The following is a 23,508-nucleotide window of genomic DNA, read 5'->3' on the forward strand; positions in this document are numbered from 1 at the left end:
AAGAAGAAAGTTTAGACAACTTAGGACAGGTCACTTGAGATTATCCCATCTAATAAGCAGCAAGCAAAAAATAAAAATGAAAATGAAAATTAATAGAACCATAAGACACCGTTAAGCATGGCAACACACACATAATGGGAGTCCCAAAAAGAGATAAGAGAAAGAAAAGAACAGATAGAATATCAGAAGCTGATGGCCAAAATCTTTTCAAATTTGATGAAAGAGATTAATTTGCAAGATACTCAAAAGCTCCGATAGGATAAACACAAAGAGATTCACACCTAAGCTCATAATCAAACTGCCAAAAGTGAAAAACAGAGAAACACAGAAGTAACTTCTTCTGTTAGACAAGTATTGACCTAATGACAAAAACCAACAAAGATACCACAAGAGGGAAAAAAAAAAAAACAACAACACTATACGCCAACATCCCTTATGAATATAGGTGCTAAAATCCTCAACAAAAACTAGCAAACTGAATCTACCAACATATAAGAAGGGTTAGACATCATGGCTAAGTAAGAGATTTATTTCAGGAATGCAAAGTTTGTTTAACATATGAAAAATCAATTTTGTTAATAGAATAAAGGACAAATGCCATAAGATTGTTTGAATAGATGGAGGACAAGCACTTGACAAAATCCAGTGGCCTTTAATGATAAAAACACTCAAAAACCAGAAGGCAACTTTTTCAACCCATAAAGGCCATCTATGAAAACTGCAGAGCTAACATGTTTAATGTTTATGATCTGAATGCTTTTCCCTAAGATCAGGAACAAGACAAGAATGTCTATTCTTGGCACTTCTAGTCAACATTGTATTGGAGGTTCAGGTCAGGGAAGTTATGGAAAAAATATAAAAGCCATTCGATTAGAAAGGAAGAAGCATAATGCTATGTTATTATGGTATTATGTTATATTATGTTAGAGACATTGTTATTTCTATTGACATATGACGTAATCTTGAATATAAAAATTCCTAAAGAATCCACAAAAAGAGTATTAGAAATAACAAGTGAGGTTGCAAGGTACAAGATCCATGTAAAAAAGATAATCTATTTTGCTTCACTAATAATGAACATTCCAAAAATAATGAATGAAATTAAGGAAATAATTCCACTTAGAATAGCATTAAACATAAAATACTTAGGAACAAATTTAACAAAGGATTTTTCACCCCCAAATCTATAGATTTTTGTTGGAAGGAATTAAGAGACCTAAATACATGAAAAAAACACCTCATGTTTATGGATCAGAAGACTTAAATTGTCAAGATAGGAATTCTCCCCAAATTGATACACCCTATCAAAATACCAACTGATTTTTTTGTGTGTTCATGACTATTGACAGCCTGATTTCAAAATCTTATGGAAATGCAAGGGACCCAGAAGAACTGAAATAATCTTGAAAAATTGCAAAGTCGAGAGACTCCTCTTACCTGATTGCAGAACTCATTACAAACTGTAGAAACAATAGACATATGGATTAAATGGAATGAAATTGAGAGTCCAGAAATAAACTCTTACATTTATAGTCAACTGATTCTCTGTGAGGGTTCCAAGGCAATTCAGCAGAGGAAATAAACTTTCAACAGATGGTTCAGAGACAACTGAATATTCTATGTGAAACTTGACGTTGGATCCCTATCTCACACCATAACAAAAATTAAATCAAAATGGACTATATGCTAAATACCCAAATAAAATAGCTAAAACTATAAAACTCTTAGAAGAACCCATCAAAGTAAATCTAATAAACTTAGGTTAGGTAATGGTTTCTTAGTTATAACATCAAAAACATAAATGACAAAATGAAACATAGATAAATTGAACTTAATTCAAAAAACAAAACAAAACTTGGGGCACCTGGGTGGCTCAGTTGGTTAAGTGTCTGCTTTCGGCTCAGGTTGTGACCTCAGGGTCCTGGGGACCGAGCCCTTGTGGGGCTCCCTGCTCAGTGGGGAGCCTGCTTCTCCCTCACCCTCTCCCTCTGCCCATCCCCCTGCTCCTTTGTGTGCACTCTCTCTCTCAAGTACATAAATAAAATCTTAAAATAAAATTAAAAAAAAAACTTTTGTTCTGTAAATGCTATCATCAAGAAATTGAAAAGACAGCACACAGATTGGAGAAAATATTTACAAATTTGAGTACAAGGGATTTGTGCCCAGAATATATTAAAAAAAACCTCACAAGTCAACAATAAAAAGACAAATAGCCCCATTTAAAAATAGACAAAGGATTTGAATAAACATTTCTCCAAATAGAATATACAAATGGTTAATACAAGAAGAAAAAGTGCTTAACATCATTCGTCATTAGGGAAATTAAAGTATAATAACAATGTGATACCATTTTATACCACAAGGATGGCTACAATAAAAACGATCATTACAATGTAGTGACAGTGGGGATGTACAGTACGTGGAAGTTTCTAGGTTGCTGGTAGGAATGTTAAGTGGTGTAGCTTCTCTGGTAAATAATCTGACAGTTCCCAAAAGAACTTAGCCATAGTTATCATTTTACTCAGCATTTCCACTCCACATATCTCCTCAGAGAAGTGAAAATATATGTTCACCCAAAACCTTGTCCATGAATGTTCATAGCTGTGTTTTTCATAATAGCCAAAAAGTAGAAACAACCCAAATGTCCATCCACTGATGGGCAAACAAGATGAGGTCTGTGTCTGCAATGGAGTATTATCTGGCCATAAAGGACTGACACATGTCAGTATTATCTGGCCAGTATTATCTGGCCAGTATTATCTGGCCATAAAGGACTGACACATGCTAGACACGGATGAACCTTGAAAGCGTGATGCTAAGGGAAAGAGCCACGCACCAAAGATCGCACAGCATATGACTCCACACTCAGGAGATGTCCAGAGCCGGCACAGCTATGGAGACAGGGAGTGGATTCCCGATTCCTTAAGACTGGAAAGGAAGGGGCCGTTTGAGTGAATAAACAATGAATGCTGATTCTTAGGGCCATGAAAAATTCTGAAATGAATAGTGGTGATGGTTGCACGATCTTGTGTATAAACTAACAGCCACTGACTTGTACACTTACAAGGGCTGTAATTCTGTTTGCTTGCACATAACCGATTGTGGTTCAAGGTGAGCTTGTTGTCTCGTTGGTTGGTTGGTGTGTGTGTGCTATGGGGGAAGGGTGGACCCTACCCTCCAAGGGGATGGGTGAGATGGTTTGGGAAAGAGCCCGGAAGTGATAAGTCCCAAGTCGGCTTTGAAAAGGTAAAAAACAGGGCTTGAACGACAGGGCTCTGGTTGAAAGGAAAAATGGAAGAACAGAAAAGAAGTCTCTGACCATTTCTCATTAGCGGGCTTGAACATCCCTGGGTGTTATTATTAGTCCTAAGTAATCGTCATGTGGACTCGGGAAGGGGTGTGTGTGGTGAGGGTGCGCTCTGAATTTTCCATTTAGTTTCAAAGTTTAGGGGTTCCAGTTGGGAAGATGCATCCAGGGGGACCTCGACTTGCAGAACAGACACAGAGCAGGTGTGGAAACATCTACCAGGAGGTGGTGGCTGAAGTAGCTTGAGGACACGAGGTACACAGTCAGTCGAGTGACAAAGTTACCAAATCCTTACTACACGTAAGCCACGGCAAAATATCCAGCATTGTGGGTCTGTGACAGGTGCAAGTTCTATGTGACTGTGTGTGTGAGGATCCGTGCGTGCAGCGTGTGGTGTATTTGCATGTGTGTGCATGTGCGTGCATGGGAGTGTGCGCGTGTGTGGCGTGTGTGAGAATCTGGAGACAGCCAAGTGTTCTTTATTCCCCTGTTCTAAAATGCATCTCTCTCTTATCAAGATGGAATGCTATCCATAAAAGATCACTTTATAATTTCAACTAATGCTTACTTTTTTTGTTTGTTTTGAATGGACTTTATTCTTTAGACCAGCTTTAAAGCTACAGAAAAGTTGAGAAAATAGTAGAGAGAATTCTCATATATCCCTTCACCCAGTTTCCCTGACATGAACATCTTATGTCTGTATGGTATATTTGTTACAATCAATGCAACAACGCGAATCAATTATTATTAACTAAAATCCATAGTTTATTTGATTTCCTTTTCTTTTTGCTTTTTCTTTTTTTCTTTTTTCCTGTTCCAGAATTCCATCCAGGCTATATTTACTTATTATGTCTCCTTAAGCTTCCCTGGGGTGTGACAATTTCTCAGAGTATCTTTGTTTTCGATGACCTTGGCAGTTTTGAGGGGCACTGGCCAAGTATTTTGATGTTTTACTTATAATATGGCAAAAAAGTATTTAAATAACTAACACTTGCTGAGTATTTCATTCATGGTATCTCTTTTGGTATTCACTGTATTTTTTGTCTTTGGAGGATTACCATTTTTATGATTTCCCAGGTGAGGAAACCAGACTTTCTTTTCTTTCCCATGATGCATTTAACTTGAGAATGCAACAGTTGAGCTTTGGTAGGAGGTTGAGGACGGAAATGTATATTTTAAACCTTATAAACAAGTTTACTTTCCTGCACTGCAGCCCGCAGTGACTTCCAATTACCTCCGCCCACGAAGGCAACTGAACCTTTTCTAAAAAGGATTTACACCTTTGAAAGTTGTGAGATGGTGTGTTTGCTGATATTCTTTTAGAAGCCTGCTTCTCCCTTCTCCAAGCAGGTCATTCAAAACGCAGGTGGCAACGGGATGTCACAGAGACACAGAGACCTGGGAAAACTGTCCCCGTGTCAGATCCTACAGCCACTGCAGAAAGCAGCCGGCCAACTGCAGGCTAGGGCTGGGCCCCGTCTCCCTTCAGTCCAGCCTCTTACAGACCAGTCACAGTTAAGCCAAATGTCTGACCATTTTTTCATCAGCGAGCAGATAATAATTCAAAGGCCCGGGCCAAAGCAACCTCTCTGAAAAGATCTTATGAAATCATTTCTCTTTGCAAATCCATAAAAATCGCCTCGGACTCCTTATCAATAGAAAGGCTCAGAGGGAGAGCAGAAGTCATTGGATTATGATGTGCTCGTTTTAATGAAATTCCTCTCCTGCTGAGAAGTTCCCTGCAGATTTTCCATATTTCAGCCTGGGAAAGGTTTGATGCTTTCCTGCCAGTGCCAAGAGTTAATTGAAAACATTTCAGGATAAATTCAGCTCCGGGGCCAATGCTTGGAGCCCATCATTATTCTTAGCAATAATAGAGGAGTAATACAATTATTAATAGGCATGTTGTATCCTCTTAAAGTGCCCATGAGTTTATGAACCGTGTCTTCGATATTCTTTCTAAAACTCCACACAAAACCTTGAAGCTAGAGACTGGGAACTCAGAAGAAAAATGAGCTTTGCTGCTAAATTATATAGTTTGGCTCTTCCTGTTTTGTAGTGGATGCATGGTAGTAGATGATTGCTGTTTTTCCCCAAAGTTCTATTTTCAAATCTAGCATTGGGTTTTGAGAAATACACACTTACGGATATTAAAAGAAAATGTCTGTAAACATCAGCAAAACAATTTATGGAATTATAATTGTGTGATATTTTAAGACGTGCTCACTAGAAGGAACTCGCATTTTGACACCATCTATCAAAATTGAATTGGCCTTAAATTGAAAATCCATTCTATTTTACCCTCTACCTGCTTTTTGGTTATCTCCTCAACTTTACTGAATAATGCAGAAAACTAATATTTAGTACTTGTTATAAATAGGAATTCTCATCTTCTTTACTTGTTAATGCAAGCTTAGAATGTTAATTCTTTTATTACCACCGTCCCATCTTGTTTGAATACCTATGATCAAAACTTTTCTTGAAACTTAATCTCTCTGGGGTTCTTGTGGAAATGTTAGGATACCTGAATAAGACACATCTCTGTCCTGGGTGCTCCCTGTTAAAAAAATGCAATCAACACCACCCAACCTTCCGATCTTATCATCCTCTTGCTAGGATTCACAAACAAAATGTGTATGAAGGAATGGGCTGTCACACAGTGTTATTTTTAAGAACAACACTACAGCTTTAAATCTCTACTACGGCATTCAAGTCATCCAATCATTGTATCAACTTTTTGTTTTCTAAGAATGCATAAGAATTTTACATACATATGCACACATATATATATATATATATACACACACACACATATATATGATGTATTTTTTAGTATTTCTACATACCCATTATCTACATGGGGAAAACAGAATCACGGTATAAGGGAATAAGTGGCAGTAGGGGCTAAAATTCTCATCTGCTCTTGTTTCTTATTCAACTTGCTTTCTAGAGTGTAAGCTCATTGAGGGCAGGGATGGTTCAATCACTGCTCTTGTCTCCTATGCCTAGAAAGGTACTGAGCTTTCACTGAATAAATGACTGAATTTTCTGGCTCTCCTTGATTCTATCTTTTATATATGGGGAAACAAACACAATTAGAAGTAATTTTCTACTTCATTAAACTGTGATGGCTTGGTTTTTGGAGTAAGTGGTTCTATAATAAGATCATTTTAATTTAAGAGGCATAATAAGTGCTTTGAGGATATCGTCTTAGATGTTAGCCAGAAAGGTCACTGCTTCCATAGAGGGATTTAAGGACTCTCCATAAAACTACACCCAAGATGCCTCTGTTCCATCCAACAGACTGTGTGGAAACCCATCATCCTCCAGCTTGTTCGTGTTCCTTAAAGCGTGATCAATAGAACCTGCGGAGATGCCGCTCAAGAACAGATTCTCACGCCCCAGCCTGGAGAGATTCTGATTCGGTAGGTATCAGCCCAGCTCCCCAGATCACTCTTATGCCCACTGCAGTACGGGGAACACCATTAAAGTTTTGATCCCCGTGATTGACTGTGGCCTGAGAAGGAGCTGTTACGATACAGATGTGATACGATCATCTACTTTGATATTTACTGTAGGGGGAATGAGCTTTCTCTAAAGTGAAGCCTAACTAAAGAATACACCAACAGTACCAGAAAATAAATCGACACAGTGAAAGAAATAAAAATTTGACTGCAATCCTCTCACCCCTCTATACTTCTTTTCAAAGCCCCTCTCAGTTTGCTGGGGCTGCTATAAGAAAGTGCCACAAATTGAGTAGCCTCAACAACAGAAATTTTCCATAGCTGTGGAGGCTGAAGTCTGAGATCAGGGCGTGGGCAGGGTTGGGTCCTTCCGGGAGCTGTGAGACGAATCTGTCCCGTGCCTCTCCCCTGGCTTCTGGCAGTTTGCTCGCAGTCTTTAGTGTGCCATGGCTTGCGAAGCATCACCCCATCTCTTTCTTCCTCTTCACATGTGTTCTTCCTATGTATGTCTGACTGTTCCCAAATTTTCCCTTTTTATAAGGCCACCAGTCATGTTGGCCCATTCCAGGTGACTTCTTTTTAACTTCATTAATTACATCTGCAATGATCCTATCACCAAATGAGTTCACATCCTGAGTTACAGGGGGTTAGGATTTCAAAACACAAACTTGGAAAGGAGAAACACAATTTAAGAAAAACATCCTCTATCCTGGACAAGTAGGCACCAGGGACACTTGAGCTTGGTGGGGCCCAAGCCAGGCCCAGGGCAGGCTTGGCTCCTCTGTGGGATGAATGCACAGAAGTGTCCCCGTGATGGCAGCGACATCAAGAGTGGAACAGACTGTCCAATAGAGTCTCAGCTTGAACTGCTGGGTGAGGGGTATCACTGGGGAGTGGAGCCACTGAAGAGGAACTGGGGAGACCAGAGTAGCAAAGGCTGAATCAGAGGAACTAAGGAGGAGGACAGAGAAATTCCTGCCACTGGTGACATCTCAAAATTTCTATATGCAGAAGCTTAGGGGCACCGGTGCCGAGGGAGATTGGGAAACGTGCTTTGAAACCATGCTGACTCGGCAAGTGTCTCATCATTTCCACACAGCTCATGTCAACATTCGTTCGGATGGCTGGGGTGGGAGGGTGTCGATAGCACCCTTCCCTCCCTGCCATCCCCGCTCTTTGTTGCTGGCCAGTGATGGTGAGAATGATGATGATAATTATGACATGTCTTTGTAGCATGTAGTATAGTTCCTGGGATATGAGATACTTGATAAAAGTTGATTGAAGAGGTGGCTCAGAAGAGCTAAGGCCTCACTGAAGACCAAGCATGTTTATTTCATGAAAGAAACATTCTCACTGGTGACATCACAAGCAAATTAAAATCAGATGGCGTGCCTGGAGTGTGCTTAGTTGACAAAAAGAATTTATTCCAAAAGATGTGGCTGGGCTCTGGGATGTTTTATAGAACCTGTAATGGGAAGGGAATATTTACGATGAGAGTCAGCAAAAGAAGCTAGATGTTGGAGTCACACATGGAGGGTCCTTTAATTTTATCATTAATCAAAGCTACCTTTGCCACTCTTTCCCAATGGGGAAATGTTTGATCAGAAGCTGGAGAAAACTTTCAAGGGCCCCATACATTTGAAGTAACCCTGTCCCTGTGACTGGAGTAGCATGGTTTATGGGTCCAAAAATTATAAGAGCGCTGGGGCGCCTGGGTGGCACAGCGGTTGAGCGTTTGCCTTCGGCTCAGGGCGTGATCCCGGCGTTGTGGGATCAAGCCCCACATCAGGCTCTTCTGCTATGAGCCTGCTTCTTCCTCTCCCACTCCCCCTGCTTGTGTTCTCTCTCTCGCTGGCTGTCTCTATCTCTCTGTCGAATAAATAAATAAAATCTTTAAAAAAAATTATAAGAGCACTTCACATTTGCCTGGGTGTCCACGTGGCGCAGGATCAGCTGCAGAGGAAGACCTCATTTGGACTGCATCTTCCCTCTTTCGGAGCTAGTAGGGTTGGTACGATCATCTCCATATTCCAGTGACAGTAACCGATGTCATTCACTCACCATCTGCTCATGTTCCTGCACATTAAGATATGGAACCTCCATTCCTGGTTCTTTAGGGAGTCCTGGGTTTGTTTTTTTTTTTTTTTAATAAGGATCCACTCAGTTCCTAGGGCATCGTTTTTTCCCCTAGACCCTTCTGTATCTAATTTTCTCTTTTCCTGGGCTCTCATTCCCCACTCTGCATTTTGCATCTGTTTATCTACTCAAGCACTAATCAACAGTGAGGGCTCCTATCCCCTATTCCTGTTTCTTCTTGTTGTATTTGACCTTGCTATCCTCTTTCTCATTCTCTTCTCTTATTTCTGACTTCCCCACCACTAATTATGGTTTGTTTCTCATAAGAAGCATTTGAATTACCTTTTTGTGTTCTGCAGTCAATCTGTCCCTTCAGAAGCTTCCTTCTGTGCCCTCACTTCAACCTATCAAGGTCCTTCCTAAATAGACAAATTCTTCCTTAAAAGGAACTTGGGTTCCAGCTGAGAAAGTAAGTTTTCTTACTTCCCTTTGATCTCATAACAAATCTCTAAGGTTAATAATTGGTCACCTCTATTTTGCTTGTCTGCAAAAAACCCCATAATATGTATCGTTAATTCCAAGTAAAGATGGATTGCAAAGAGAAAATGTTAGTAACAAAGCAGAAGAAACAGTTTATATGATGTGTAACATGGGAGTGTGGGAATGGACGGAGGAGGAAATGCTTAGGAAAAGTTATTGCTTTCTTTAAGAGGACAAAACAGAAACTGATTAATTTTAGACATTGAGAGAAAATAGTAGTTAAATATATGAGCTAAGTTGAAGGAGGTACCCCGGAAAAAGATAGAAATGCAATTTTTAACTTCTAAACAGTTGGGGTAGGGGGAAGACATTAAAAAAAAAAAAAAGAAAAGAAAAGAAAAGAAAGAAAGAAAAGACATGATCAATCCAAAGAAGGCAATCAAAGTGGGAGTAGAGAAAAAAAGAAAGCATGGTAAATTTAAAACACAAAGTGAGAAGATAAAAATGAATTGAAACAAACCAGCAACCAGTAAATGTAAATAGATTTAAATTGCCAAAGGAAAGATACAAGCTCTATTGGATTATAAAAAAAATAGTACAGATCAACCAACCAATCAAACAAAAGTCACCCTAACCAACTGTGTGTTCTTTATAAGAACAAAAATAAAAGAACATAAAAGGATTAAGAGCGAGGAGTTATAAGAAGCTGTATCTCACCCTGAATAGTGTTAGAAGGCATAAGAGTAGGATGAAACAAATCACAAAATAAGATATGTATTTTGATTTTATTTAAATATGTAGAAAATATTGAATGGTTTTATGTAAATGCCATAGATTATCTCTAGGTGTTATTATTTTGGGTGCTTTTTATTTTCTTCTTGATTAACTTTACTTTGTACATTTTCAGTGTGTTTGCATTATCCCGTAAAAGGAAAAAGCAGAGGAAAGTGAGGTTTATGTTACAAAAAATAAATAACATAAATTAACAAAATAAAAGCAGATACAGCAGCATTATTAAAAGAAAAGAATAGATGGAAAGACAGAAGTCATTAAAAGGGCAAAGAGTTATGTTTCATATTTTTAGAAGATATTTTGTGTCATGGAGATAAAATGGTCATGTAACTAAGTGCATTTAACACTATACTTCAAAATATCTGTGCAAAATGTAATAGAAACAGGGAAATGAATGAATTAACTTTGATGATTCCACAGAATCCACAGTAAAAGACTTTAACTATCTTTTGAAGAAAACAACAGGAAAAATGACATGGAGAATTAAGATAATTAAATCAATATACTGTTACCAGAGGAGAAGTGGGTGGGCGGATGAGTGAAATAGGTAAAGAAGATTAAGAGTACACTTATCTTTTCAGTTAATTTTTATTTATTTTTTTATTTTTTTAAAGATTTTATTTATTTACTTGACAGAGATAGAGACAGCCAGTGAGAGAGGGAACACAAGCAGGGGGAGTGGGAGGAGGAAGAAGCAGGCTTCCAGTGGAGGAGCCTGATGTGGGGCTCGATCCCATAACGCTGGGATCACGCCCTGAGCTGAAGGCAGACGCTTAACCGCTGTGCCTCCCAGGCGCCCCTTCAATTAATTTTTAAAAAATAATCTGTACAGCCAAGGTGGGGCTCAAACTCATGATCTGAGATCAGGAGTCAGATGCTTTACCAACAGAGCCAGCCAGCTGCTCCAAGAATACATTTATCTTGATGAGAACTGAATATATGGAATTGTTGATTCACTACATTTTACACCTGAAATTAAAATAACACTGTGTGTTAACTACACTGGAATTTAAAAAATAATAAAAAAACCCATGAAATAAATGAACACTAAAATTTTAAAAAATCGATACACCATTGTAAAAAAGAACACTAACAAATTAGAGACTACACCTCCCTTTCTCTTTCTTTTTTTTAGAGACGGAGGGGCAAGGGTAGGGAGATAGAGAATCTTAACCTACATGCTAGGCATGGCCTCTGATGCAGCGCTCAATCTCACAACCCTGAGATCATGACCCAAGTTGAAATCAAGAGTCAGCACTTAATTGACTGAGCCACCCAGGCACCCTAGCACCTTCCTTTCTCATAGACCTAAAATATACACAAAATTTCATCATATTGATAGACATAAATGAAATAGCAGTAAGTTGTAAAAAAAAAGCAGAAATTACTAAGCTATTCATTAATCGCTTTGATTAAAATTATAAAACGAGTACTCTCTGGAATGAACTATGATAAGAGAATAACACATCAAAGCCTGTAAGATGTGACCTAAAAGTTGCACAGAAGAAAAGTAGTTTCCAGAAATCAACTTATTAGAAAACATGAAAATAAATGAGCTAGGCATTTAGGGCAGAAACCCAAGAAAAGAACAAAAACTAAAAAAGTAGATGAATGAAATAATGGCATAGCAGAAATTAACAACAGAAGAAACAATCCTAGCATGAAATTCAAAACTTGATTCTTGAAAAGACCAGTAATATAGAAATTACAAAAGAAAGAGGGTACGTAAAAAGTTAAGAACGAACGAAGATAAAGAGAATTTAGAGATTAAAAAATATGAAAGAATATTTTATGCAATGGATATAAAGTTTCAAAAATCTAAATGAAATAAATTTTATTTTATAAAAGTATAAATTACTAATAATAGCTCAAGAAGTATAATTCCTCAATATATTAATAAGCGAAAATGAAACTGAAATTTCCTTAATTTGATAAAGCATGTACTAGAAACCGATATCAAACTATATAGTAGAAACATTAGAAGTATCACCCCACCTAGAGTCACCATACAAGAAGAATGGCCACCTATTATCATGTTCTCTTATTTAACATTGTACTGGCGATCCTAGACGGAGCAATATGACTTGAAAAATAATTATGATGTATAAATATTATAAAGGAAACAATTTATCAGTAGTTTTCAAAAAGTTGTACACAGATCTTTGGAGACTCCTCAAGACTCTTTCAGTGGTGCCATGAGGTCAGAGCTGTTTTCATAATAATCCCCAGGCACTATTTTCCTTTTGCACCGTGTTGACATTTGTTTGTGCTGTTGGAGCAAAAGCAGTGGTGAATAGAACTGATGATTATTTAGCACAAATCAAGGCAATGATACCAAACTGAACCAGTTGTCGATTCGTCACTGCCAAGCACCCACACTGTGAAAATTCGACAGTTTCACGTAAGAATGACCTTAATTAAGCAATAAAAATTTTATTTAATCTTAAGCCACGAATACACATCTTTTTAATGGTCTATATGATGTAATGGGAAGTATGTTTTAGACATTTCTGCTGCATAAAGTCACGTGTGTGATTGTGATGTAAACTGAACTAGCCATTTTCCGTGGAACACCATGAAAGAATGACTGAAAAGCTAGCTATGTTTATTCAGCCTTGGATATTTGGCAAACATTTTGTCAGAAATAAACACAATTCAAGGAAAATAACAGGATTTGTTGCCAGTAATAACGTTTGATCTTCCACACAAAAATGAGAATTTTGTAAAACTTGTATCTTGCACTGTGAATGTAATATATTTCTAATTTAGAGAATTTTATAGTGCTATCAGTGGTGATATTAACAAACACTATTTATTTAATATCAGAAAATAAAATGTATTAATATTTGGATTATCTTCATAACTCAGTGACAAATATTTTTTAAAAGACCAGTGGATGGTATTACAAAATCATGTACCAAGAGAGACCAATAGATTTTAATGTCATAGATTATGAAATGTTTATTGGTATGGTTTCAGATTCTGACTTACAATTAATCTTTAAGAAATCTACCACTTACTGAATATTGTTGTATGCCAAAGAAGAATGTTCACCATTATCGGAAAAGACCATTAAATTTTTCCTGCCTTTTCTAATTATATATCTAAGGCGAGATAGATGATTTTTGTTGTTGTTTTGGAAAAGAGATTTATGTTTCCCAAAAGTGTATTTTATGTTAACATGTAATCAGTCTATTATTATTTTTAAATGAACTAATAAGTATTTTAATAATTTATCTGTTTTAATTGCTAATATGGTAAACATGGATATACGTGACCCACTGTGTAGTAAAGAAGTTAATGTTGCCCCACAAGAGATCTGGCCTCTACCCTCAACTTCTAGGGGGTGATTTTTGTTTGCTTGCTGGCCTTGGACTAACCAGATAGTAATGATATGATTTAAGTTGAGGGCTGGCTGCACCTTAGGGTGGGGCCGACCGAGTCAGAAAGCCCAACAATGTGATTTACGGGTCGCTAGATCAGTGACTTAGAGATTAACATCAACTACGTGAGTAATCAACCAATCATGCCTGTATAACGGAGCCCCACTAAAAACTCTCAACACTAGGCTTGGACAAGTTTCCCTGGTTGGCAATAATCTGTGTGTATTTTCACACCAGGAGAGTCCATGGAGGCTCTGTGTTTGATACTTCCCTGGACTCGACTACAAACTTCTTCCCCTGTTGATTTTAATCCACATCCTTCCCCTGTGATAAACCATAACCGTGAGCATAATAGCTTTTGGTGAGTTCTGTGAGTCTTTTTAGAGAATTACCGAACCTGAGGGTGGTTTTGGGAACCCCCTCAAACTTTCAATTAGTGTCCAGAAATTCAAGCAGTCTTAGAAACTGTGCCCCCTAACTCTTCCCACCCATGTAAACAAAAGCTTGGTAATTTTTAAGGATATATATTTTCCCCAAACCAAAAAGTTTAAGAAACATTAATATATTTTCTTTTCTTTCTTTCTTTCTTTCTTTCTTTCTTTCTTTCTTTCTTTCTTTCTTTCTTTCTTCTTTCTTTCTTTCTTCTTTCTTTCTTTCTTCTTTCTTTCTTTCTTTCTTTCTTTCTTTCTTTCTTTCTTTCGAAAGAGAGGAAGAGTGAGTGGAGGGGGGAGTAGGAGGAGAGGGAGAGAGAGAATCTTAGGCTCCATATCCAGTGTGGAGCCTGATGGCAGGTGGGGCTCGATCTCACAACCCTGAGATCATGACCTGAGCCAAAATCAAGAGTCGGATGCTTAATTGAGTGAGCCATCTATGCGCCCCTAATATATTTTCTATATATCTAGAAAATCAAAGAAAAACCTCTTTGATTTTCTAGCCAAATATACGACTCTGCCAATAATTAGAACCCTTTAGAGTTCAACAAAGTATTTAGATACAGGATCAATGTACAAAAACCAAGTTTCTCATACACCAGTGATAATGAATTAGGCAATATGATAATAATAATAATAATAATGATATAACATAAACTACAACGCACCCAGGAATAAATCTGAAAAGAAATAAAGAAGACCTGAATGAAAAAAAAAAATAAAAAATAAGACCTGTTTATATTTCAACACAGCATCTAACTGGAAAAAGTCACTACTAGATAAAGGTGCCAGTTTTCTCCATATTCATATATGAATTATATCCAATACAAATAAAAGCTCAGGAAAAACTTTTTAAAGAAAAGCCATGACTGATTCTAAATAGCAAATCGGATTGCCAGTCTTTGGTAAATAAAATAGTAGAACAGTATTTCAGGTCTTTTCTGGCTTTTTGGTTCTCACATTTTATAAATTCTGAAAGTTAAGCTATAAATGACTCTCTTATTTCTCTTTTCCTATCAGTCCAGCAGAAGATGTAAGAACAGAACCCAAGGAAATGATGACTGTGGAAGAGTGTTTGGAAATTGGCTTCCATAATTCTTCCCATCTCCAGATACAGTTGGATTTTGACTCTCTTCCACTAAGAGGTGGAGTCTGTTTCTCCACGCCTTGGAGTTGGGCTTGGTCACGTGACTTGCTTTGTCCTGTGGGACATTGGCAGATGTGATGCAAGCAGCAACTGGAAAAGTTCTTGCACATACGGGCTTCTTCTCCTGCCTCTTTTGGAGTCCAGCTGTGATGAGAATCCCAAGCTAGCATGCTAGACATTAAGGACCCATGTCCCAGTTATCCCTATCACACCAGGCAGTTGGCAGTCATGTGAATGAGGCCCCCTAAAATCAATCCTCTCCCCCCTGACCCATCAGCTAACTACAGCCAAGTGAGTTCTGAAATGGTCAGCACAATTCCCCAGCTGAGCACCGCCCAAATCTCCTATCACAACATTGTGACCAAATAAATGACAAAAACTCCAAGTCACTAAGTTTTGGGTTATCTATTAAGAATAGAAGCCAAATAATAAAATAATTTCCTGCCAGTATCCTAAATATTGGCATTCTTTTTTTTTAATAGTTTTGGTTTCAACAAATGGAATTTTGCAAAAAGAGAGAACAGCCAGATGACAACGAGCAAGGACTACATTAGACAATTTAGATGAAATATGAGTGTGTTATTTATTTCTAGAGCTTACTGAGGGTTATTTTAAAAATAATATGCAATATGCAATTAAATGATTCAATTACTCATTATAGATAATTTGTTTTCCAGAATATAGTTGAACATTTCATTTTGGCACATGTCAAAAATCAGGGTTTCTTATGGCTGAACAATTTTTGACTTAGCTCTTCATTCTGAACCCCACTAGAAGACAGCTATCCAATAAACTGCAACATTATAGGATTTAATTGTTCCACTTGTAAAGCACATCAAAAACTGGAATACTCGGCCATATACAGGAAAGTATGTATTTTCCCCATCCGTATCTGTGAGGCAGGAACACGTTTTAAGAAAGGTTAAGACACACAAAACAATTTGTGAATGGGTATAAGGAAAGAAGTTGTGTTCATTCTTTAATAGAGGAAGGATGGTCTTGTTAAAACACGCAAAGAAGCAAGATTCAGGAAGCAGTTTCCTAGCATGGACACACTCCCCGCAGGCAGGAAGCTTCCCTTTTTGGATCCCTGCTATAGTTCCCGTGCCACACCTGTCCCTTGGCTCATAGTAAGTGCTCAATAAACATTGAATGATTGAGTGAATGAATGGAAGATCTCTTGAGACTCCTCTTGCTTTAACATTTTTATGTTTCTATGATTTACTTTCATCTGCCATATGCTTTTACAAATAGAACGATTTTATAGTTTGAATTATTTTAGGATCCCCAAAACATCACTTTTTCTTCAAAAGAATTTGAGGTATACTGAGTAAATGAGGAAAAGGGGGGTACAAAGCGTGATCACAAATGCTGAATCTATACTTTATTTCTTCCTTATGGTTTGAGTATTATGATTTTGAAACATTTTAATTATGAAAGGGTAATACATATTCATTGATAAAATTTGGGCAACATAAAAATACAAGGAAGAACATACTAATTATCGGCAATATCACCACTGTTAACATTTTGGCATTGGATAGATGGCTAGGTAAAATCATTTGAATTTGGTGCAGTATTTCAAAAATCCATGGACTATTCAAGCTTTTTATATTTTAAGAATCAATAATGGCATAAAAGCTATGATCTCAATCTTATGACATAAACATAGATTACATATGCATCAACCTATTCATTGAATAGCCACAGTTGAGTTATTAAAAATCAGTTCCTTCCTCTGTAATATGGAAATAACAATATAACACAAAAATGTTGTAATGATGAAATGATTTAGTACATATTATGTGCTCAACACTGTGCATGACACCTAATAATCAGTAATGTTAACTGTCATTATTACTATTGTTTTAATGCCATGGCATAATTTTGGTAATTTTTATTTTCCTGGAGGTAGTTCTGATTAAGACCTTGATTACTACTATTGCTATAATTAAGTCTATTTTTGTCACCTTTATTAGAAATCCAGTGAATTCATCTTGCTTTTTAAGATTTATTCGTAGTATCGGTCTCTTGAGCATTTTAATATTAGGGGTCCATGACCAGAAATGTTATTATTCCTTGGTCCCACTCCTCCTCAGACCTCTCTGACCTCCTCTAACCCTTCTGGGAGTCCTTTTATGGGCACCCCCTTCTCTCCCCACTGCACTTCCCCGTCTGTGCACTCTCCTTGGGTGTGTCAGTCTCGAGTTTTAACCATAATCATTCCATAAGTCTGACTTCTGCCCCAAGCTTCAGACCTGCGGTTCATTTCCTGTAGTGCACGGCTGATTGCATAGTCTGCTGTCCTCAAACATGACTTGCCCTCCAAACTTTCCTCCTCTAGGACTGAAGATGACGTCATCCACCAATTTTCTGAGCTCTGAGCCAGAAACCCAGCCATCATGTTGCCCCCCGTCAACACTCCATATTTGACCAATCACAGCGTCTTGAATCTCCCATGTCCCTCCTCTCACTGTCTCTGTTTGATGGACCTGGTAGTAATTCCCAAACTGCTCCCCTAGTCTCTGGTCTTCATTTTTTTTTTTTTTTAAGATTCTATTTATGTATCTGAGAGAGAGTGAGCAAGAGAGAGAGAACAGGCGCGGGGGTGGGGAGGGGTAGAAGGAGAGGGAGAAGCAGACTCCGGGCTCAGTGGGGAGCATGACATGGGACTCGATCCCAGGACCATGAGATCATGACCTGAATGAAAACCATTGTGTACCCAGCTCAGGAAGGTGAACTTCTGGAGGTGTCAGCTGGGGATTCCCAGAGGCTTCTCATCATGGCCACTGTGCATGGTAAAGTCAATGCCTAGAGTGTCATTCAAGGCTTCTGTGACCTGGTGTTAACCCTTCTTTCAAGCCTCATTCCTGCTACTTCCTCCTTTATGCATTGACGGTCACAAATAGTCAGCATGTGGGCACGCACATACACTATGCTCTTCCATCCCTCCGTGAGGTTCCTTCTGGTGGAAATGTTTTTCCACATTTCTCCTTACTCCCTCCCAATCCTGTCTTCAGACCTAGCTTCAGTGTCACCTTCCCCAAGAAGCTTTCCTTGAACTGAATGTTGGGCTCAGTCATTCTATCATTGTCCTCTGTGCTCAACACAGCTCAAAGTATGTGTGTGTCTGTCTCCCCATCCTGACTGCCACTGGTGCAGGGACAAGACTGTGCCGTATTCACACGGGTCCTGCCACACAGAATAGACCCTCAACACATGACCCTGGAGCCAAAGTGACCTGTTTTGTTCCTCCCTCCCTCCCCTCACCTGTTCAGGATTACAGGCAGTAGTTTTAGTCATCAAATCTTCTTGCAATATTTGCTACAGAAGGGTGCTCCTGATGGGGTCATTACCTGGCAGGTAAGAGGTCTCACAGGTTAAAACTGAAGGTTGGATGACTGGCATTTTCACAAAAGAGATACCTATGAGGAAGTCCTCAAATCTCACCAAAATATTTTGTTTTGGTGCTTAATAACATCTGATCAGTGACAAAATATACGATATGATTTGGTTGTGAATTATTATTCCATTCTGGTATCCAAGAGCCCACAGATACCTTATAGAACTTATAAACCTGAATATAGACATGAACTTGTAAGAAAATAGATAGATACCCAGAGAACATAGGGGTGTCTATAAAGTCTGGACACAGATAATATTATTCTATTTTTTGTTACAGAGTGACGATGTCCTCGATGACATTGTGCCTATTCACCTGTTTGCAGACCTGACCACGAACCGTTTGCCTTGGGAAGACTCATCCAAACTACACGGATCCCGTATATCAGTGCCACCGAGAGTCACTTGAGTCTTTGATCCTTTTTGTGCAAGTGGACTCGCAGCCCTACGAAAATCACCAACATATCGTTTTGACAAATGCCATGTCAAAAAATGCAGACGTTTGCTTTTTCTACGGAACCCAAGCCCCCCGAAATAAGGGAAGGAAGGATTTGAGGATCTCAGGCACCCCTCCGGCTTCCGTTGCATGCATATTACACAGGGTTTGGAGGTAGCCCTCCGAAATATTAGCTGAAAGCTTCCTCAGAAAGCAAATCTTTCCCACATCCTTCCCTGCAGTTCTTCTTTAAGAGGTGTCAGCATGGCTGAAAGAATGAGGTGGCTGCACATTGTCTGGCCATGCTATTATGTGCTTAACATTTCCATAACAAAAGTGCCACTCGACTTCTCCCCGATTAATGCAGCTCGAGGGCTCTTGTCGGCCTTTAATAAAACATTGTTGAAATCATTTATTTAGAGCCCCTGGTTACTAGTGGGAGAATGACCATCTTTGTGCCAAAATATAGTGTATACAGTCCACTATTTTGTAGTAGATCATTCTGTTAAGAAATTGATTAAATGGATGCCTTAGAAGGTATTTATGCTAATAGCACATTACTTATGTCATTCAGATAGTCAAGGGTGAACCTTTTCAACTGTCCAGCAGAGACAATCCCTCGAATAGAATACAGTAACATCCAACTTTACTTAACTCAGAAGGCTGCCAGACCACTGGAAACCCAGGCCTCCCAGAACTCCTCTCGGGCTACAAGGCATTTGTAAGGGGCTGCCTCCCAACAAGCTTACTTTGGGGGGCTGGGAGAAATGGGGTCCACTGACACAGGTTTGGATGTCCCTTTAGTGTAATAGTGTAAGAGGTCATGAAACAACTAACGTGCACTTTTCGTTTTCCCGGTTTGAAAAGAGGTACGTTGAGGTTATATTCGAGAACTTCCACAGTTGAGCCCAGTAAGCTGATGATGCAAAGCCAAAGTTTGAAAGTAGAGAGATTTGTGGTGTACAGCTTGATGTCTCTGGGAGTTCTCATGGCATTTCTGTCTTTTTGTTTCTCTATAACTTGGCACTGCTGGGATGGAGTGCGGGGTTTGATTGCAGAAGGGATGAGGAAGGATGCCCCACTCCACGTGGTTTCTCTTGACTCTTCGAGAGAGATGCTACGGGTTCTGAGTGTGTCTTCACCCATGTGGGCCCCATTGGGAGAGCTGTGGTGTGCCCCAAATGTGTCAGAGCATGGTGGCCCCTTAAGTCTGTGGCAGTTGGCACCAGGAACTGCACCCTTAGTTATGGGCATTTGTCAGGACCCTGACTAAGCACAGGGAGGTCCTCCTACTTAGTACGAGAATTTCGTTCCCTCCAACCATTTTTCCCCGTCACATACGTGTATGGCTGGCGTACATTGCTGTATGTTGTTAAAAATAAACAGAGACCTTATGTTATGTCCATTGTGGTCATAAACAAAAGCGTTGCTGTGTGCTTGGGTGAGCAGTGAAGCCTGAACCTCCTTCTATTTACTGTATGGTCACTGTCAGTTCAATGAACTGCCTCCTTGTTCTCCACCATTGTCCCACACTCCCTTAAACATTTGTCACTGAAGTGCCTCCAAAGACAAATAAACCGTCACTGAGAATGCAAACCTGCTAACGGGGGAAATGGGACCAGCCTCAAGGACACATGATTTTACATGAAATCCTACAGGAGTTCCTTACACCCCGGAAGACTTCTGAGAAGCGTGGCACATTTCGAGAATCCCTAGGAAAAGCCGGAGATACTCTTTCTTTCAGTAATGGTACTTCCAGGCATTCTCCATGAGACATTTGGCCGTCTCAAATGTCCAAAATTCCAAAAGGTTCCCCAGAGAGTGTGAGATATTACAGATGTCAACATCTGTAAAAATTCTTTCTGCCTAGGAGCAGATGGCAACATACGATCCCATAACTGAAGGTTCTAACATCTCAGCAACCTGTTCTGGAATCCACTACGTCTGTAGAGGGACGAGGGGGCTCTTGGGCTCTAGTATAGAACTGTTTAAATTAAAATGAGCCACCGATCAATGTTCACTTTCTTCAAGGAAGAAAGCATAAAGCCTCGTGTCCTCTCTCCCCAACAGCGAGCTGTGTTGATTTATTCCAGGCAGATGCTTTTGACAGGACCCTGTAAAATCAAGTCGTGAGTTTATTGTACCAGTTAATTATCAGGACTTTTCTAGTGCTAATGCCTTTTACTTCTTACTGGGGAAAACTGGGCCTTTTACTGCGACAAAGACTTAACTTTTAGTCAAGAATGTGTTAAAATAACAGGAGATGGAGATGATTTAAATACATTTAAGGACAAACGCAGGAGCATTGCTAACTGGAGGTTTGTAAAGAATGCTGATTTCATTTACAAGTCCCTTGGAATACTCTTTGTTCACCTCCCAAAGAAACAACGTTTTCAGCTTTGTTTTAACAATACGTTTACTCAACCATTCAGGTGACTGGGGATTGCCGCCACACACCACTCTCCTAGGCTCGGCTGACACGACGTCTCAGGCTTTCTGATGCCACACATATACCAATCTTGGTTTTAGATCCAACAAGAAGTGCCTCGAAGCCCTCCATAAAAGCTGGGAAAAGAGCGAGTCAGAGGCAAAAGAAACCTGGAAAGTAGGGGGTGGGAGTGGTGGGGGGAGGAGTTGGAAGGGGGCATAGCTTTGTTAATTACTTCAGGCAGCGGAGAAATCTGGTTATGTTTTCTCAGTACATGTTAATATCATATAAAGAGACAGGAGATCTTGCTAATCTGTCGACCCCTCAGACAAAGTTTATTTGTGGTGACTTTTAAACTCCTGACTCGCCTTCCAATCACCGCGTTTAAAATGAAAAGCTTTAAATAAACACCAGGAATAGAAGATAAATAAACTTTTTTTCCCTCTTGCAAGTGCCTAGCTTGGCGAGGTTCAGACTCAAATCCCCAGAGGACAGAGCGCTCTCTTTTGTGTTAATGTTTAAAAGATTTTCCAATGCCGGAGTTTATTCCTACTGCAAACATTTCTATTTACAAGGTCAAGTGTATCAGCACTCGACACAGCTTAAGAGTGTAATTATTTATCTAAGGGCGTTTGAGTGTAGATCAGTAGCTCTGGCAGGAACCCAGCCTTCAGCCCACTGCTAAACAACTCCTCACAACAATATTACAAGTTCTGGTGATTGTTCCTCTCCCCAGTGTGTTTACTTTTGCCCGCCTGAATGTTTTGTAACAAAATTTTGTACTTTTTCACCCGAAGTGTGAAAATGACTTTGAAGGGTGTGCCAGGTTTCCTAAGATCTATTGGTAACAGATGTTATTGGCATGTTTGATTGTAGGAGAATGTCTATAGCCAGATAGGACACTCCTGGAGGAGGGGCTTGGGGGCTCCCCGTGGAAAAGGGGGGAGGGGAGAGAGACCTCTGGGTTATCCCCAAACTATGTAGGGAGGACAATATTTAGTGAGTTCTCTCCACAAATGTAAAAACCAATGCAGGCCAGTGGGTTATATCTTTTTAGCTGCTTCATTTACACATGTCTAATTGTTCATTAAATTAGAGGCAGAAATAATAGCCCTCAGTTCTTGTCTTGTACTGCATTTTAATTTCAGTTGATGGTTGATAGATTCCCAGTGGCCCCTCCACCCCCCTCCTTACCCCTTATTGGGTAAACCACAATGTAACTCTGGAAAGTAACTACACCATATTCATTATTTAAAAACTCTTTACTGATGTACACATTTTAATAAAACAAATAACAAAAAATACACAAAGCCATAGTTACTTAAAACATAGGACTTTTTTTTAAAATGATGTCTATAAAAATACAATGTTTAAGGCAGTTTGGAAATGCATTTATACATTTCTACAATGTCCATAAATTCTCTTGAAAATAACAATGTTAACTTCAAATCTATAAAATACACTGTACATTTTAAGACTGTTCTAGATAGAGCACACTTCACAAGGGACTGTGGGTTTGGATCCCCAGTGACAAACGGATTCTATACATTTCAGGGAGGAAAGGTGTAACGTGGTTGCAGATTTAAAATTTTAATTTCTTTTTAAAAATAAATTATTTCTGAAGCATACACTTTATAAAAATTCTATATACAAAGTACAGCAACTGGTAACAAATCCCAGTTTTAATACACTTTATATAGAAGTACCAGGGTTTAGCACCCTGATAAAAGCAGAGGCGATATATTCTCTCCGCATATTTGTACATACAATTTCTTGATGTAAAGAACAAAAATGACAACAAGACAAACATCATAAAGAGGCTTTCATAGATGGCAGTGCAGAGCTCTTTTACATAAAAAGTTGCATTGTTCAACCACTAGCAACTCTTCAGATCAGCATTTTTTGACCCTTAATCCTAAGAAACGTGCGAAGAGATCAGAGTGGTGGCAAAGAAATTAAGGTCAAGGGCTCAAAGTTATCCAAAACTAATTCAGGCATATTAACCCCTTCCTATCCCTCCTCCCCCGCCCAAACAGAATTCTGAGCGCTGACCGAGAGTAAACACAGGAATCGGTAGTGGGACTTTTCTGTTTACTCAGGATTGCAATGTCCTCACTGGCCACAATAAAAGTCGACACTGGCACCCCCCCTTGCGCCCCCCC

The 23,508-nt window shown here is 39.1% G+C and overlaps 1 protein-coding gene across 1 annotated transcript in view; it reads right to left on the reverse strand.

Annotated features, from left to right (window-relative positions):
- Positions 1-3,445: 3,445 nt before the first annotated feature.
- Positions 3,446-23,508, reverse strand: part of GAS1 (growth arrest specific 1) — a gene marked incomplete at its 5' end in the record, with an annotated part of 20,798 nt that continues 735 nt past the window's right edge. Inside the window, one exon of the mRNA XM_034646865.1 lies at positions 3,446-3,548. Coding sequence (XP_034502756.1) covers positions 3,446-3,548 — 103 coding nt within the window. The remainder of the gene's footprint in view (positions 3,549-23,508) is intronic.

This window comes from Ailuropoda melanoleuca, chromosome 17, assembly GCF_002007445.2.
Source record: "Ailuropoda melanoleuca isolate Jingjing chromosome 17, ASM200744v2, whole genome shotgun sequence".
Lineage (NCBI taxonomy): Eukaryota > Metazoa > Chordata > Mammalia > Carnivora > Ursidae > Ailuropoda > Ailuropoda melanoleuca.